Below are 18,430 nucleotides of genomic sequence, written 5' to 3'. Positions count from 1 at the left end.
GTAACTTGATATACTTTTGTATTCTTTGACTTGTGATTGGTATAACAGGGCTGCTTTTGCTAGAAATGCAGTGTAATCCCTTGTTGTCCTGCCAGCAGGTTCTCTTGGCTTTTTCCTCCCTCCCCCAGAACCGAGCAGTCAGTGAGAGTTAACTCCATACAAGAGCAAAATTAATGCAAATATTTTCCATTCTGTAATACCTTGGTCAGCCTGTACACATCCTGCTATCCTCCTGCAAAGACCATCAGCCACAGTTTTCAGCAGTGCTTTTCTATAGTTTTTCCAAGTATAAGAGAGTAAAAGTGTTGATATGTGCAAAAATGTTTCCGGTTGTTTGGCCACCTCCCATGAACAGCCCTAACTACCTGTGACTGCAGACTGGGGCACTCCAGCAAGTTGTAAGCAATGTTCAGCACCTCTCAGCGTTCAATCTCTTCTAGATATTCTACAGTTTAAATTCAGGTTTTGTAAATAAAAATAGGAATAAGGAGGATGTGGGATGAGAGCACAGTCAAGAAGAAGTATATCAAACAGAATGGAAAATAAAATGTTCTTGTTAATTGCAAAACATATTTGATTCATTGCAAACAAGGTAATTTTCCCCTTGTTATTTACACCCAAAACACAAGACAATCGTGTTAATACAACAGAACTTGAGAGCGAAACCAGCCGAACAAAAATGAACAGGGCTAGTTTTACTCCTCAGGCTGAAGAAAACACAAAACAATGGACAGAGTAAATGCCAACAAATTGACTGATATTTCCAATCTTCTGTTCCTAATAACACGTCATGCAAGTAACACTCCTAAGGATTCTTGATGTATGATTTTTTCAGACTATTTTTTATGCTTTTAAGTAATTAAAAGATACAAAGTATTCCTAGCTGAAATACTGAAACTTCACCACAGTGGCATTTTTTCAAGTTCTATTGGAGCATACTAGCTTCAGTGGGTCTTACACGAAATGTAAGAATTCCCTTACTGCTTTAAAGATATGCCCCTCCATTCAAGGAGAAGGTGTTCACAAACATCTGTTTGGACTGCAGTGGATACCATCTTGGCAGAAAGTATTCTGTGAAAATCATCACAACAGCAATGGAAAGTTTTCACGGCAAGTTATAATCTTATCTGTGCCTTTAGAATAGCAGTACCAGGAGCAAAGGGCAGTCACACAACGTGCTCCTTGACGTTGACTGAAAGGAATATTCTGCCACCTGAGTATTCCCAAGCATTATGGGTTCTGTTCAGAGCATGTATCACGAAGTTAGAAGCAACAATCTAGACTTGGCTATTATGTAAGACAATTCTGACAAAAATAAGCTACTTTTTAATTTTTTTAATTGTTATTATTTTTTTTTTTTCCCTGTACGTGTTTGGAAGAAACCCAATCACCATTTCAGGCAGTTCTTGCTGACCACACTGAAGAGCTGACATAAAGAGACAAGGGGAAGCACCAGGGAGAGATCATCACAGGATGCCCTGAGACCAAAATTCTCCACACTGTGAAATCTCCAGCAGTTTAACTTTTGGAATAAAGAAGGATTCTTCCAGAATGCCAGCACCACATGAGATTAATGGAACACTGAATCTGGCAAGACTCGGGTTCCACAGTTCCATGGAAACCTTTTGCTTCCAGGAGCCCAGGAAACCTTCCAGGTGATCCCAAGCTGTGGGCTGAGAGAAAGATGTGGCTGTACAGGCTGTCTGGAGTAGATACTGAAGAAGAGTTTCTACTCCATTATTGTGCCAGAAGAGTAGAGTTAAAGTAGAGATTCTGTGCATCTGACACAAGTCCTTTAATCCTTCACAAAATCGAGAGTGGCAGGTGCCTTGCCAAAAGACTAAGTAGAAAGGCTCCAAGAGGCCCAAAAGAGGAGTATCTGAGGGACACGTGTATAACCAGGGCTGTTGCTACCAAATCTGCAGGGGAGCGTGCACAACATTTGAGGTAGGTACCGAGCCACCGAGATGGGGCGAGCACTATCAGGTAGGTAGGAAGAAGACCCTCTTTCAGGCCTTGCACCAGAGCTCGTGCCAGCTGCACTGTACCTGTATAAATACTGAGTGTGGATTCCCTTCTGCCTCTACAACCAGTGAATGCTCTTCAGCCTCTTCAGGTAATACAGCTGTGCCTAAATATACTCATAGCCAAACCATGTGAAAAAAAGGATAACACAGTAATACCTCAAAACTGCAGAAAATGTGCAAAGCAGAGTGGATATCATCATCTACCTTGAGTTATACTCGCTAGAATGCGCTGTTTACATGTTGATGTGTTACTAGATAATTATTTTCAACATATTTGATACCACGTTTCCAATATGTAGTATTTTCCAAAGCTAGAGGCTACAGCTAGAAAGATTATTTCTTCCAAGCAACATATTACTCTCAGATTGTTATGGGGGACTCTTAAGTTCAGCACAATGCTTTAAATCCCATCATAATAAAGATTTGGATGTCAGCTATTACATCGAAACAGACAATGCACAGTACATTTAGTAAGAACTAGGCTTGCACATTTGAGGGAAGAAATAAATCCCTCAGGAATGCCAATGTCAAGCCTGATGTTCAGGCACCTAGCCACCAACACAGATAACTGCAATGAAAGGCTTCTAGCAGACATAAACTGAAAGTATGCTCACTGTGTTCTCACAGGGGAGATGACAGACACCTTTCTCACTAATTCAACATTTGTATAATAACTTGTACTGTGACAAAAAGCTCAAAACCTTTATAGAAGCCACACGGTAGTAAAAAGAAAAAAAATGATAAAAGAAGAGAAAGTGGATTGAGTATCAAACATCATAAACCCAAACAGCAGCTTAGAGTAACTAACGTGATATAGGGATTTGAAGTATGCAAACGGAAAATCAGGCTCACATGCAGGATGCTCTGATTCAACTGCAATTTTTAAGCTCAGCATAAGAATCTCTACTAAATCTATTTCCCAGCTGTGTAGAACAACATAGCATGATAGTAAATCTTTAATTCCTTATTATATCTCTTTTTCAGTGTTTTTGGTAGATCTTATGGAACAAATACATTAATCCACTAGCAAAAGCAGTCCTGTGCTTCCATATCCTAAAAATTTGGGTTATATTTATTCCAAACAAAACATAAGCAAATGAGTACAGATACAGATGGAAACACCTACTTTACTACATCATTTCGGGAGAATCAAATGTCAATTTCAGGGTCATCCAAATAAATTGCTCACAAGTTCCAGTGCTATCACAACATTATATATTTTCATCCAGTTACACAATCAAGTAGTTACACGGGGCTTCGTCTTAGGAACTCATTGCATTCACACACCCAGCAAAGAACACAAAAGTTGCAGGTGTAGAGCACTTTCAGATTTGAACACACGCTTGAGGAATTTTGCACTGTCTTTCCTAAAACCATGCCAATTTGTTACCCTTCTCATTCAAATGCCTCTCACTGATAGCATTTTAGTGATTTTAAGTAAGTGTATTAGAACATTTAAAGACAAAAAGATAATAACATACATTCATATTAATGCTGTCTTAAAACATTATTTGGTTATCAGTAAGGAGAAAACCACATTTTTCATGGGAATTTGCCTACCTTGACCTCCTCAGGGCTTCTTCATCTGGATCTTGCACTGTAGACAAAAAAATGTTTCAGTGAGAAAAGAAAGGAAGGAATTAGCTTTATAACGAAATTAAAAGAAAGATATCAAAGTCCTATCTAAAGGGGCATTCATGCTGACTTTGCAGCCATGGATTTTGTAAGATCAACATAAGGAGAAGCAGTTCCCTCAAGCTAGAAAGAAGGATTTCAGTAGGAAACTGGCTATTACAACTACTTTCTTGTTCTTTTGTTAGCAATGTGTCACAGCTGTAGGCAATGACTCTACAGAGAGGAGCAGCTGTTTTGTGGGGAAGCATGAGAGGCAGCAGCAGATTCATATGAGGGGTAAACACTTAGTATGTGGGAGGGGTCCCCGTGCTTCCTTCTCTCTAGATCAGAAATAAGCTCTATAGTTAGTACCAGGTGGTCAGAAAAATATTTCAATAGGCAACAAGGTCCAAGCTCCCATGACATGCATGGCAGATCTAGGTTTAGATAACAGGGCTAACAGAGAACCATAGGTTGAACGCAAATAGTGTCCTATGATTTGTTTTGACCTCCAGAAGTTGTGTCTATAAAAGACTGTTACAAGACACATAAGGTGTTTATCTTTTTTTCTAATGAATGGAGAGCTTTGTATGTCTAGGCTGCTGGAAAATGAAAGATTACACTGCAGAGATTTGATTTGCAAGTAAGAAGTAAAGACTCCCAAATGCTCTTTTAGTGTATAGTCTGTTACACTTGTATGGTGGGACCCCGGGCAGATCAAAGAAATTTCTTCATGAAGCATAAGGTGCGATTGAACACTTGGATTTCCTCATTCCCTCAGGTTACATCCAGGGTTCTCACTGAAAATGACTACAAGCTGGACATGAGTCTTCCTGAAGTAGCAATTGCTAATAATGGAGTAAGAAAATAAAGACATGAATCTAAACTCAGGATGAGGGGGATGTTTTGTTGTTCAACTTACTGTACTCCGTTCCAGTCATCTGGGCAAGGATACGGAAAGACCTAGACTGCAGATTGGCAGAACGGCGACTCCAGTCTTCACTTTCATCTTCAGGCTTGTTCTGAGTTTTAAGCACAGCCTGATACACCGGCGAGGCACTGTCTACGTGAGGGTCTTTAAGAGGCAGGCTACTGCAATTCAGAAAGTGAAACGTTGTGAAACAGCACACAGTAGCTTTCATCCCAGCTTCTCATCCAGAGTAATCACAGTCCAAAACATGGCTTTGAAAATATCACTTTAAAAAAAAAAAAATGTATCTCACTTTTATGTGAATTAAGAATATTATGGCTCATTCTGTCTTTGAAACAGCCTGTTATCATTCAAATCTGCATATTCAAACCAGCATGAAAATGTTTGGACGTGTCTGTTCGTGATTCCTCAGCCAATGCAGCCACAAGCTCCCAGTGGTTAGAATAACGTGTGGTGATAAGGAAGAGTGTGTCAGGCAAAAACACTTCTCTGAGCATTTTTTCCCATATTATTTCTTATGAAAGTGGCTTCATGTTGATTCTGTTTTATGTTATGTCTTATTACAGTTTTGGGCCAGTGTATTTTAAGGTTTAGAAACAAGAAACATATTTTGTTGTAAAAATAATGTGATAGGCGTTTCTAGTTTTTTTCTAGAGATGATTATTCTTTGCCAAACTCTGAATTAAACTTCCAGCTGCTATAACTCTGGATTCACCACCTACTAAACATGTGAAGCATAAGAAGTCTAGGCTTGCAATCAAGACTTGCATACATATTTTGTATCTGAAATCTTTAACAGCAGAATGTATCTCAGAGTCTTAAGACATCTCTCATCCCCTTGCAAAGTGATATCCAAGGAAGAAACGTCCAGTTTTGCACACCTAAACTCATAGGTACAAAGCTATATAGCACAACTGCGGTAACATTTCTTTGATTGATGATGCAAGCTAGAAACAGACTTAGTAACTTAATAGCCTTTTTTTTTTTTTCCTACAAAAATAACTTCTGCATAGCATACAGTTAAAATTAAATATTAACAGAGCAGCAGAAATATACACTGAGGGGATGATGTGTGCTTGGAGTAACTTGGCTCCATAACTTCTCTAAATACAAGGTCTATTTTTGAAGCAAGTGATTTATTGTAACAGCTTTAACATGCTATTCCATATAGAGCTTTGCAAGCAGCATGCCCAACTCCATGAAAACTGAGAAACGGCTCTGTCAAAAGCTAAGGGCCATTTGGTCCAACTAAGTCACCGCTATAAAGTTCCAGGCGCAGTCACCTGCTATAAAAGTTGCTTCCTTGGTTCAGGCTCGAAATTGGTGTTCTCTAAGATACCACTGCGCAGAGAAGTTGGGTTTGTGATTTGAAAGCCTGAGAGGAATCACAAAAAAATCCAAGAAGCGTGTCTGATACCCTACACAGAGCAATAACATACACTGCAATAAAAAATATTACCAGGTAGCTGCCTTAAATGTCAGTATTTTCTAGCTGACATAGTCCTTTTCTTCAGCAATGCATAATATATGCCATTTTAATGGATTTGCACCTAACAAGAGTGTGGGACGTGTTCTTCAAGTAAGATACATTCTTATATATGCTATGGACACAAAAGTGCTCCATTTCGTCAGGGTTTTTTTGTTGTTTTTTTTTTTTTTTAATTAGAGGAGTATTTCTATTTCTCATAACCCTCAGTATATGCAAACTTCTCACTTTCTTGAGGAGCCAGCAGGGTATAAAAATGATTTTTCTTTTATATGTCTCAGTACAATCACCTGTGTGATGGAGTGTAGCGTAGGAAAAAACCCTGACTCTTCAGTTTGAGCTCTGTGACAAACCTTTAAAGCTATGTGAAAAAGCCTCTGAGCATGGAAGATGTCCTGTAGGAGCAGGCAACATTTTCCAGCTCCTTTTTTAGCTCACGTTTCCTCGAGCACTATCTTTACAATTTCTAGATGCTACCAGGTATGGAAGGCATAATATGGAGTTGTTTATTTTGGGAAGGGTGTACCAGCAGTGGCTTCCACCAGCATTGCTCCTGTGTGCACCAATGGACAAGTTAGTGCTGTATCCTTCTCCAGACGGAAGATGGGAGAGAGCGCAGTAGCCTCCCTCGTCTGGCCTGTCACACTCAGTGGCAGGGCGGGCTGAGGAAAGGGACACAAGCGCAGCAGCGAGTTCTGCCTCTGCTGACTTCATGCAGAAATAGTCTTTACAGAACAAAGATACTCAGTGCCACCAGCAGTCAGTCGGCACCCTGCTCGGGACTGTCCTGCTGCCACTTCTCACTCTCGGCTACTGCTGAAAAGTTTTGTCACTGTAAAAGGTCCAGGACGAGTCCTCCAAAAGGCGACCCCATTTTCAAGTGCCCAGAGGCACTTCAGGCCGATGTCTTAGCACTGACTAAGCAGGCAGTACCTTGCCCTGTAGCACTGTCACAGGTGACTGCCAGGTTTCGGCCAACACTTAACTTTATATCCCCAGACTTACTTTTTAATCCTGCTGAAGCTTACAAAACTGCTGTAACGTGATAGCACATTTCACTGCGGCAGACTGGGTAATAAACTACTGGAGAGATAATACTGCTGATTTCACCCACGGACTGCTGGGCAACAGCGGTGTGCAAGTCATGGACAGCTGAAATTCCTTTGTTTACATGCTCTAGCTGGAATGCTTTGCTCTTACGCTATGACCAAATACAAAAAAGCAGTTTAAAAGTGTATGTATAGATATGCCTTTAGCTCAAAGGTAGTTAAAAAACACTAGAGGCTGGATCACACATTTCACAGTAGCAATCTGTGGCATTAATATGACATATTAATATCCTTATGGGAGATGATTAAGGGAGGAAATGGAGCTTGGTGAATTAACCTTCCCTAGCAGAGTGAAACACGCTTCCATAAATTGAACTAAATTAATGCGATACATTGGAGTATTTCCAACTCTGTCTATAATGCAACAGGCCTTTTTCTTTTTTTAAAATCATAATTATATTGTAGATGAGTAACTAGGACATATGACCCACTCAGCATGGAAGTGTCGCTGATTATCAGCATTTCATAAACGTAAATGTGACAGTTGATTCTTACAGGCAGCCTAGAGATGCACATAACCATGTTAATACCTCTGTTATACCTCTTTCTAATTTAATTTTTTTCCATCTGGGTGTGTATGTGCAGAAATAAAACACCATGCATCTTTAAGCATATTACTTTAACTTGATGTTACTGAAAAGAAATTCTTCCCAAATGGGTTAGCACTTCGGAGCATTTTTCATATTAGAGCCACATCACCATACAAGTCACACATTATTAACATTAAAACAAGCTTTCAAGATAGTCAAACCTCTTTCAATAAGTAGCAATGTGTTGGTATTTTTTTCTCGGACTTCATAATGAACTATGGTTTACCATGTGAATCACTCCCTGGAGTCATTATTCAGATTTAATTTAAGTACATAATAAGGAAAAACTTAGGAATGCTGCAGTGGTTGTATCCCTGATGAAGACATACAACCAAATATTCTGACTTTGAGTATTAGACTGATTCCAACTATTTAAAAAAGCTCTAAGATGTAAAAAGAAAAGAAAAAAAGCAACCCAATAAACAAACAGTTCCTGCAGACTGGTTAATTATCCAGCCAGGCTGACTAATTGTAGAGGATGCATGAGCCTTTATTTAGTTTCTACAATCACATTATTGACTCTGCCACTAGAACTGCTGATCTTAATGCAGGTAAAGTTGTTGAATTTATGTCTACTTACATGACTTGTGAATTTGGCTAAAACTGAATAACGGAATTTAGAGGTTTAACAGAAGTGTACTTGAAATGTACTAACCACATGGTTTTACCGCAACCAACTCTTAGTTCTTGGTATTGCAAAATCGATTAAAACAAGGCCATATGGAGTGAGAACAGATATAAAGTCATGGCGTTCAAATTTTTCTACCTTTAGGTTCCAGCATGAGGTCTGAATAACTGCAGTATAAATAATTTATATGCTTTTCTTTGTGTTTCCCATGGAGATCCCATTATTTTTTAAGTGACATGAGGCTGACTCTGATCTCACTGGCTTAAGTTAAAATATCACTGATTTCAAATGGTCAAGCTAGAAATTAATTTTCTCTGAAGCCTGTCTGTTCTTCACTACTGGTAAAAGGAGACATTGTTTCCAGCTAATGTCTGCCAAAAAGAACAGAAGCTCTTTCCATCTGCAGTCTGAGTGTGGTGACCATCTCACACACCTTGTGGCTTCAGGGCTTCTCTCTAATGTAACGTGAAAAGCACAAATAAGAGTAAGTGCTGAGGCCAAATTATAGGCAGAGAACCAAGACCAAATGAATCAGTACACAATTTGGTCTGCTTTTACAGGATAAACTTCTCATACATATATTTCTGCTTTCAGCATCATTTTAGATCATACTTGATCAACTACGCAAGCTAAAGAACATCCTCAGTTTCCACTGGAAATTAAAGTTCAGAATATCACAGAGGTCAAATCAACATGTTAAAGAAATGAGTTATAGGTTTAATCGAATTAATATCAGTTGACGGGCAGGCTGTTGCTATGCCACCACAAACCTTGCCCTTATATCTAGATCTAAAATGCTGCATTCCTGGTAAAAAACAATCTACTGAGAAAATTGTTTAGTCACGACGTGTTACAAATTATAGACCAGGCTGTAGCTTACAGCACAGGAGATTTACAGAGTCTCCTGCACCTGACTGCACATAGCAATAGAAACATGAGTTTCTTCCGGGCCAGGTGAATGTTAGGCTTAGGAGTCACATTTCAAAATGAAGGAAAAGCTTAAACAGCAGTTTAGATAGTGGGTTTTGCAGAAAAAAATGGATTTTGCAGCCTTACAGGGGAGAATATAGTCATAGAGTTGTCTGCGAAAAATAATGTTCCACTGAAATTTTCTGATACAAAAGGATTGAAATAATCTAATTTTAAACCATTCATGTGATGCGTGGATTCCACGCTCAAAATGAGAACAGAAAGAACAGAGCTTTTGCTAGTGGTGTTTACACCGCTCCTGCTGCTACTGGTGCAATGACTCAATAGTCCATAAAAATCTATTCTTTTTATTTGTGTTTTCATCCATCTCTTTTCAAAATGTATGGATGCAGTAATATAATTCATTACCATCTCATGATTTAAGATTCAAGCCTCTAATTATTCAGATTTTTTACTACACAATTCTACACATTAAGAAAAATCCCTCCCCTCCCTGTGTGCTGATTTTGCAGTTCTAGCTGTACTCTTTGGACTTCCCTCACCCTCTGTGGGATTTTCTAGAAAGGGCATTTTCCTCTCCCCACAACACAGTGTGTTTTCATCTCTTCCACGGGCGGGAAAAGATGATGAGCGTTTCCAGCCCAGCAGAGCCACTCCTGCGACTGGAACTGCATTTGAGAGATTCTTCTAATGTGCTGTTCATAATGTGAAAGGGATCCGCATGCTCAGCGGTGAAACTTTATAATCATCTGATCATTTCAATAAGTAAAAAATTTTAAACATTAGTATTCGCCTTATATAATGTTACAGCATTTAGTAGAAAATGCCAGTATATCATAAAATGTCTCATATAATCCATGCCTATGAAAGATGTGAAGCATTATAAAGAACACCAAGAGAATGAACTTCTTTCATTGTACTTTGCTAACTGGAAGTATGAATCTACAGTGGAGATTCACTGAGTCATGGTCAAAACCAACTAAAGGTATTGTTTGGGATCCATCATTAGGGGGAGTTGTGATTAACAACAGATTAATATTGTAGAAAAAAAATAATGTGGAAAAAAAAAAAAAGAATTTAAAAAAAGAGAAAATAAATGGACAATAAAAGGGAGCACTAGTAAATACATGAACTGTCTACATTTTGAGTAAGCCCGTGGCTAACATATTGAAAAAGCAACTATATTAAAACATGTTCCTATACCTGTATTTTGGTGTCACAACAAAGGAAGGTAAGTTCTATTTTGGGTAGAAAGGTAATAAACCAGAGAGAAGCCTGGCTACATTCATTGCACATGTAATTTCAGTTAAGTCATAACAATTGTGGATAAGTTTATCAGGTAAGATGACCAGAAACATGCGCTGGAACAGCAGAATTATTAAAGATCAATGGATTTTGCCACACTCCGAAGGATACGTGTAAGAAACACGTACAGTATGTAAACTAGGGATACAGCACAACTATTCATTCTGAAGAATAAAACAGTAGCCAGTACTAAATAAATATTTTGTGTTCCTCATGTATCAATAAAAATTCTGCCCCCTCTTTCCCTTTATTTCGGAGTTATGCATATGATACAGTGGCTATTACAAAGCACAGTCAGAAATTAAAAGCCATCCTATGTCACATACAGAGCACTAGATAAAGTTTTGTGGGGTTTACCAGTTCTAGGAAGAATACCAAAGAAAAACGTTACATTTTCCAACTATCCATCCTTTAAACTTCAAAACGATGAAGTGCTTTCAAACACTATCTAGGACTGGTCTGTATTTTCACGTTTAAGATAGTTCAGAAAAGTGAGTCTGGGAGGAGCTGCCATGTCATGCGCGCAGGGACTACTAGATGTCTCATGCAGAGGAAGAGCATTCCACACAAGGCAATCACCTTACCTAGCAAATTCTCCACCCTGGGCTTGTGCCTGGCCTGCAATTGCATCCATGATAGCATCTTGGGAATACATGCTGATCGGGGTGTTATACTGGGCGTGAATTATCGTGGCCTTCCCGCCTAGACCCTTCACCTCAATGGGTTTGTGTGTAGAGAGGGCAGAGTCCTTCAGGACGTTGGGGTTGAAACGCTCCGTGAAGTCCGTGCTGGGTTATGCAAGAGTGAGGTCGACAGGGAAGGGAGGGGAAGAAAGGAGAAAGGTGTGATGGTTAAGTGAGAGAAACAGCACCAACAGGGGAGTGTGCATGACTGTTCGCAGCACCTCACCACAAAAGCTCCTGGCAGGAGGATAAGAGACAGCAAAAGTAACAGCAGTGACAAGCTGGCTGTGCTAATGGATGACATTCTTATGTTCACTCACCGATTAAAAGAGAAAAAAAAATGGTGAAACAGTTGCCACTATAAAAATCACGACAAATCCCTGAGTATTTATGTGATATTTACATATAATAAAATTCTATTCTTACATGCATATATAAGCATATACACACATATATACACACACATGTATATATTTCATGCCCATGGACATACACACATACTGAGAGTTTATTCATCGCATCCATTCATTCTTTCAGGATGATCTTGCAAAGTGCTAGAAAGTGCAATGGGTGAACAGATGTCACGTCCTCTATTATTTAGAAGGTTCCAGTAGTTTCTGTCTAGATTATTAATCATGGCAAAATGTAGTACTTGAACCTTTTAAACTTCAAAGCTTTCCTTGCAAAGACTGAATTAATCTTTCCCAAAAGTCTGTGCAGCCAGCCACAAGTGTTGCTACAGCATGATAAACACTCCATCTCAGATCAAAATATCCTACACTGCAACCAACAGGACAACTGCAGTTAGAAGAGCACCCACTGTGTTTTCTAGTGGCTCCATTTATGAAGAAGGATTTTAATTTGAGAAATTGAGCCACAAGCAAGTTAACTGAAGCTCCCATTGCAACAGAACAAGTCAATTTAATGTCAGACTTCAGCTAAGGAGAACCTGGCCTCCTCAGGCCGCCTTGTTGTACATTGTTCCAGTCCTAGAGTTAGGACTGAGCATTGTCCAGACTTTCAACAAGCAAGCTAAGCCTCAGCTCTCAGTCACCAAAGTAGCTGCTCTTCTCTAACCTATGGGAGATGAATCTCTTGTCTGCCAGCAGCAGGAGGATGCCAGCAGTATATATGGGCAAAAGTGAAAATTCCATCCTTTGGGAAATAATGGATATTTCACAAAGGTTTCACTTTGAACTGAGTGCAAAAGCTGGAAATGGATATATCTCCCCCCCTGCCAAAAAAAAAAAAAAAAAATATATATATATTCTGAAAAATATAATTTTGTTCAATTTAAACAATTTTCCTTTTCAGTTTAAAACCATTACAGCATAAGTTTATCAACTAATACTAAGCCTTTGGCTGAACTTTTTCATGTGACTGAACAACAGCTTCTCTGGCTGGCAGGGGACCAAGAGTGTGCCTGTCTGCCATGGGCTGCCCACAAGGGTGTCTGAGCTTTAAATTCAAACACTCAGCCCAGCATGGAGAAGAAGGGAAAACCACGCAAAGCCAAGGGATTCTACTGTATTTTCGGACTTTTGCTTGGTGGGATGCCCTGACTGAGGATGGGTAGTAGGCTGTAAGAGACATACAGTCACACATCACTCAGAATACTTGCTGTAACATCAATGGCCACATGCTCAAGGAACAGAGACACAAAGATGCACATGCTGTATTACAACCACAGCCTTTCATTACACACACCAACATTACAGGGGAGGGAATCCAGAAGCTGCATTATGCATTCAAAAAGTGAAAATAATCTTTTTACAAAGACATTTTCACATTTGAAATGTCTCACCATAAACTATTCATCAATGTGACAATATTATTATTACACTGACATCATCTGTTGAAGGGTGATGTGCAGAGAGGTGCAGGGCGCTACACTCTTGACTTCTCAGCACGCACATGCCTCACTTTAACAATGGTATCACTTTTCTTTGTCATACCCTGAACAATCACATCATAATTAGGAACACACAGGTCCTTGAAATCTTGAATTTAGTGTTCTCATTCCCCCACACCGTTAGAAGCATTGAAGTATTGATATATTGAAGTATATCTAGCGATATATTGAAGTATTGATATTCCAAACCCAAGATCTGAGAAGATCGTGTGAATGGAAAGAGAGAGGTTGAACGTGCCACTTTTAAAGAATAAAGTTCAAAGCAATTGGTTTCTACAATCAATTACAGAAATAAAAGCTAGTAATCTTAGAACAGCCTAAACTTCCCTAAGGGTAGCAGCAGTAGTGATTTAGACTTTCACTTGTGGTATTTAAAAGGCATTTAGACAAGGTTCTTAGGGACATGGCTTAGCGCTAGACTCAATGATCCTGAGGGTCTCTTCCAACCAAAATGATTTTATGATTCTATGATTCTATTTAAAATTCAGTGACATTTTTCCAGAGGGTCATACTACACATACCGAGGCAAAACTGTCACTGAAGTTAGTACGATTCCCCTACAAATAACAGAAAAGGGTACAGATTTTCAGCTGCAGAGTTTTCTTTATAACTCTGGAAGTAAACAGCAGATACTAGTGCTTGTAAGGGGTGCTGTGCTCTGGCTCAAAGCGAGCAGAGGTAGGGCCCTAGAGACAGCCAGAGCACCGCTGCAAAATGAATGAGATTTTTCCACTAAGCTGGAAAAGGATCAGGAAAAATAAAATCCCAAAGCAAGTAAGATTAAACACATCTGTAATGCGACTTCTGCTTTGAGACAACTGTAACAGAATAATTATCAATGTAAATTGGCCAGATCACTCCAAAGGAGTTAACATCATTTGCACGACATCGCACCCACACCTCATTAAAATCAACACAGAATGCCAGACCACTGAAAATTATCTGCATTAAATATTATTTCAGTTTTATGTATACTACTACTTCTAACCCCTTGTCAGTTTAAATTTGATATTTAACTAATATAATTATTTTATGCTGAATTTAACCCACTCCCCAGCAATTTCTGGGCAACATTCAGCTCAGAGACAGAAAGCAGGAATTGAGAGACAATCCTCTGCCCTTAGAAAACTAAAGTTCAAAGCTGAGAACCCTGTGAACTCTGAAATAAAGGAGATCAATCACATTTTCAAATCAATAGCTGCTTCTTATTTGGGAAATATGTTTACTAAAGTAAACAACTTTTTAGATCTTTTCCATATCAGTATCTCAGACTAACCCAAATAGGAATTTTAGTGAAGTGGGTCTTTGGAAACTAAAATACACCACTAATAATACATCAAAAAAAGCTCAGATAAGGCTCCCCAAATCCTGAAGGCACGAAAACTACTGAAAGACTTAGGAGGAATTAAACTTGGTCTGTAGAGGCAAATCTGGAAGCATTTACAAGGACTAAGCAAGCTCAGATGCCAACTCCATTTGCAGCATTAGAACACAGCTGAGAAATGCCGGACACGTGGGGTGCTCAGAGGGGAGCAGCACTGGACCCCACGGCAGTGCATGACTCTTGTTGTGCCAATAAGATTTTTTAGATAATACTTCCATTTGCAAGCACACACGCAGCAGGAACACGAGGGATCATGCTACCCCAGGACACCAATCTTCACACACACGCAGCGTAACACAAATACTTGGCACTACATAGAAGTGATACTAACTTGGCAGCGGTGTTGGTTATGACCTAAAAGAAGAAAAAGAGAACAAACAACATCAAAAACAACCACACAGAAAAGGTCAATCGTTTTTAGAGTGCAAAGGGCAAAAGGTATTTACAAAAGCTTATTAAAGGTTTTTTCAGGCCATCTACAAATAAGACCAAAAAGTAAATGTAAGCCTGAAAACCCCAACATGATTAAGAAAGGAAAAAAAAATGTGGGGATTACAGGTGATCCACTAGGATTTAGTAGGGTACCATGGCATTTTGGCTGACTCTTGAGCATAAATTTATTGCTCTGTATCCCTGAAAGTACTATTATCAAAGTGTAGGGGGCAGAAGGGAAAGGAAACAAGCATTTGCAGAGTATATTCTCATCTGAAAACAGCAAACAAGTGGTAGAGATTATATTCTTCCTTCAGATAGTAAATATTCAGGGATGAATTCTGTTCTCCTCAGGCTGCCCTCAGAACTGGTATTGCAAGATTGATTTTTTGGTCTTTTATATGCTGGAGAATATCCAAAGTATGTATTGTTATATGTTTTAAATCTAAAACTAAGGAAAATGCCTTTGTGTTTAACAAACTATTGGCCTAAATTTGACTGCACCTACATTATGCCAACAGTGGTGTAAGCCAATTAGTTTCAGAGTAGTCACTCCTAATTTATTCCATGTGAAATGAAGCAAGTTCATGCATTATGTGGTTTTTTGGATACCCATATCAGGAAATTTTATTCCAGCTGGTATGTACACAGTATAAGAAACATATGTTCAAGCTACATAGTGCTGCACTCCATAAACAAGAAGTGATGGTGGCTCGCACAGTAATTCCAAAGAAACTCAATTCAAAACTCAGCATAAGCTTATGCAGGCCAAAGCTGGGAGTGAGGAACAGCAAGTGTGCTAGACTGTCATGCTGTATTATTTGCTAACACCACTTTCTGTGGGTTGCATGAATAGCATTAATGAGCCATGACATTTATTTTCACTTTGTGTTTTCAAAGCTTAGAATGCCCATTTTTTGTTCTTATTCTTGGGTGAAGAGTGATACATCGTAGTTTGTGCAAAATAAAAAGGAAGAGAGTCTAGGATCAGTTAATAAACATTTCTTCTTATTTAGCTGCACAGAATGCTGTTGAGTGAACTGGGCACAGAACCTTCCCCAACTCACTGTTGTTAACATTTCTGGATCTGGGACTGATGCAAAATACTGGACATTAACGTTATGCTGTTAGAGTGACATTCAAAGTGCTTTTGCCTTGTGCAACCTTCGATATTTCTGCTTCTTTTTACATCCAGCCCCTTTGCATTGGCCCATCCAGCTGCCTCTCTCATGATTAAAAATCTCCAATGAGCCAAAGCCACAGTAAAGACTTCACATTCCTGCATTTCCATGGAAAAAGCAGTCCCAGTTCACCACCTGCACTTACTGCTCTTCAGATTCTCAGATTCGAGAATGTTCTGCTAACTTTATAAACCCTACGTTAAGCCAAATATCTCAGTCTATTACAGGAATCAGTAGAGAAGTATTAGGAACAAGATGTAGCCCGTAAGCACGTCAGTGATCCTATCTCCATTTTAGGTATGTGCAGGACAGCTGGGCACTCATTTATAACAAAACACAGTGTAATAGTATCATTTTCTGAAGTGGACTCTGATGCCTGCTTTAATCCTCTGATCCAGGCCTCTGCTCTACACGTAAAATAATATTTTGAAGGCAGAAGTACAGTCCTTAAAATAGGCCTTAATTAGAGGAACCACTTGTTCGTATATAAAAACATATTCAAAGATAAAAATCATTATGTGCACACATTAAGAACAGCTCAACAGCCATATATCCCAGCAGAGATTGTTCAGACGTGAAGAGGCTATTATAGCTTCCTCCAAAAAGACCAAAGCTTTGCTTCTCCTTATGTTTAGTATGTGGTGAGAAAATTCCCTCCAGATCAGAGCCCCACGTTGCTTCTAAATATGGAGATGTACGAAACCCCCAACTTGCTGCGCACAGAGGTCACCCAGCCAGCAAACAGTAACCCAAGCCACCTGGCACGTAGTGGTGGGACAGGTATTTACTGCCCTTGACCTACAATGTAAAAAATAACTTACACTGGAATGAAAAAGAACCACATGTTAGAGGCCATGACTCACTCTTCATGTTTATTAATATTCCCCTTTCCAGAGATTTCAGCACATGAAGTTCCACACTTTTAACAGGTCACCTCTGTATTTTTCACCTTGGCCCAGGATGACAAAGCTTTAATGCAAAGGTGCATCAGAGAAACGGATGCCGTGTTATTCTCCACAGGTCAAGGAAATAATCTCAAAATTAATTTTAGGTTTCTGATAGGATTTTTCCAAAGGGTTTAGCTAAACCTCTATCAGCAGCTCACACAATTAAGTTTAAATGATTCAGTGAAAAGAACATCAAATTGAAATGCAAAATGTTACCTTAAGACTAACTCCCCCACACCTGAATTTTCTCATAACTTCTACCATACTGCTAAATGCATCTTCCTGGATGCAGAATAAATTCACAGCTTTGGAGTACCAGAATGTCACAATCTTTATGTAGCATCTGATGTTGTACTATATAAGAATGTCCACAACAAAGTCCAGAGCTGATTTTGCAGAGCTCACAGTGCTTTGCTTGGGCACTTTTTCATATGTACCCACAATGAGATCAAGACTACCACAGATAACACAAAGTCCCAAGATAGTTCCAGGTTCCATGTTCTTTCCCCACTTCATGGGTAACACTCAGATGGGAGTGTAAATGACCAGATTATTGAACTCTGAGTTTTCTCTGTATGTAAACAGAGATGTAGAACTCTCAAAGCCGCAGAGGAATTACCTGAAAAGGTACACATACTCAGCGGTTCTGGGCTCTTTCATCTTCTCAGGTTGTTCCTGAGCTGCAGGATAAAGCCTGGATTTTTTTAACAGAATATTTAGATGATTTCTCAAATTTTCTTATTTGTTCATCATTGCTACACATATTAAAGGCAGATAGACAGCAATTCCTTAAAATTTTGTTCCAACTCAAAAAAAAAAATCTCAGATGGTTGTTCTAAGGTAGAACCTTGCTTTGTAATTGAGCGTATTGCCAGAGCCATGCACAAACAGAGAACTTGAATTATATTTGGCTCCAAATGTGTATATAAAAAGGAGACACAAAACATGGAAGAGCAGCAGAGTGAAGACAGTGAAGTGTTCTCTGCAGGTACACCTTTTCTGCACCCCAGCAATCGCTGCCATATTATGTAGTCCTACCCCAATGACCTCTGGAATCAACAGAATGGTTCACATTGAGTTTGGTGAGCGATGGATGCAGCTGTGTTGTCATTCTGATAACAAAGAAACAGTCAGAATGCTGAGCCATCCAAAATGCAGCCCCTTCACCCTCACAGATGTTAAGGGAGTTATGAAGACAGTGGGAGAAAGACAGTGAGATGTACTCCCAGGAAACTCTGCATATTGCAATAAAACAAGGATTAGTTTTCCTC

General features: G+C 39.2%; 1 protein-coding gene across 11 annotated transcripts in view; it reads right to left on the bottom strand.

Annotated features, from left to right (window-relative positions):
* The window catches only part of LDB3 (LIM domain binding 3), a 127,004-nt gene that overhangs the window by 45,426 nt on the left and 63,148 nt on the right, over positions 1-18,430 (bottom strand). For all 11 annotated transcript variants that reach the window (XM_082052327.1, XM_082052328.1, XM_082052323.1 and 8 more), the window contains exons 5-8: positions 14,931-14,953; positions 11,205-11,408; positions 4,564-4,733; positions 3,588-3,624 (exon numbers count right to left, since the gene is read on the bottom strand). In XM_082052327.1, coding sequence (XP_081908453.1) covers positions 3,588-3,624; positions 4,564-4,733; positions 11,205-11,408; positions 14,931-14,953 — 434 coding nt within the window. The remainder of the gene's footprint in view (positions 1-3,587; positions 3,625-4,563; positions 4,734-11,204; positions 11,409-14,930; positions 14,954-18,430) is intronic.

The sequence above is a fragment of the Streptopelia decaocto genome (assembly GCF_964273445.1).
Source record: "Streptopelia decaocto genome assembly, chromosome: 5".
Lineage (NCBI taxonomy): Eukaryota > Metazoa > Chordata > Aves > Columbiformes > Columbidae > Streptopelia > Streptopelia decaocto.
Note: the sequence above shows the minus strand (reverse complement) of the source record. Positions and strands in the feature narration are given on the sequence as shown.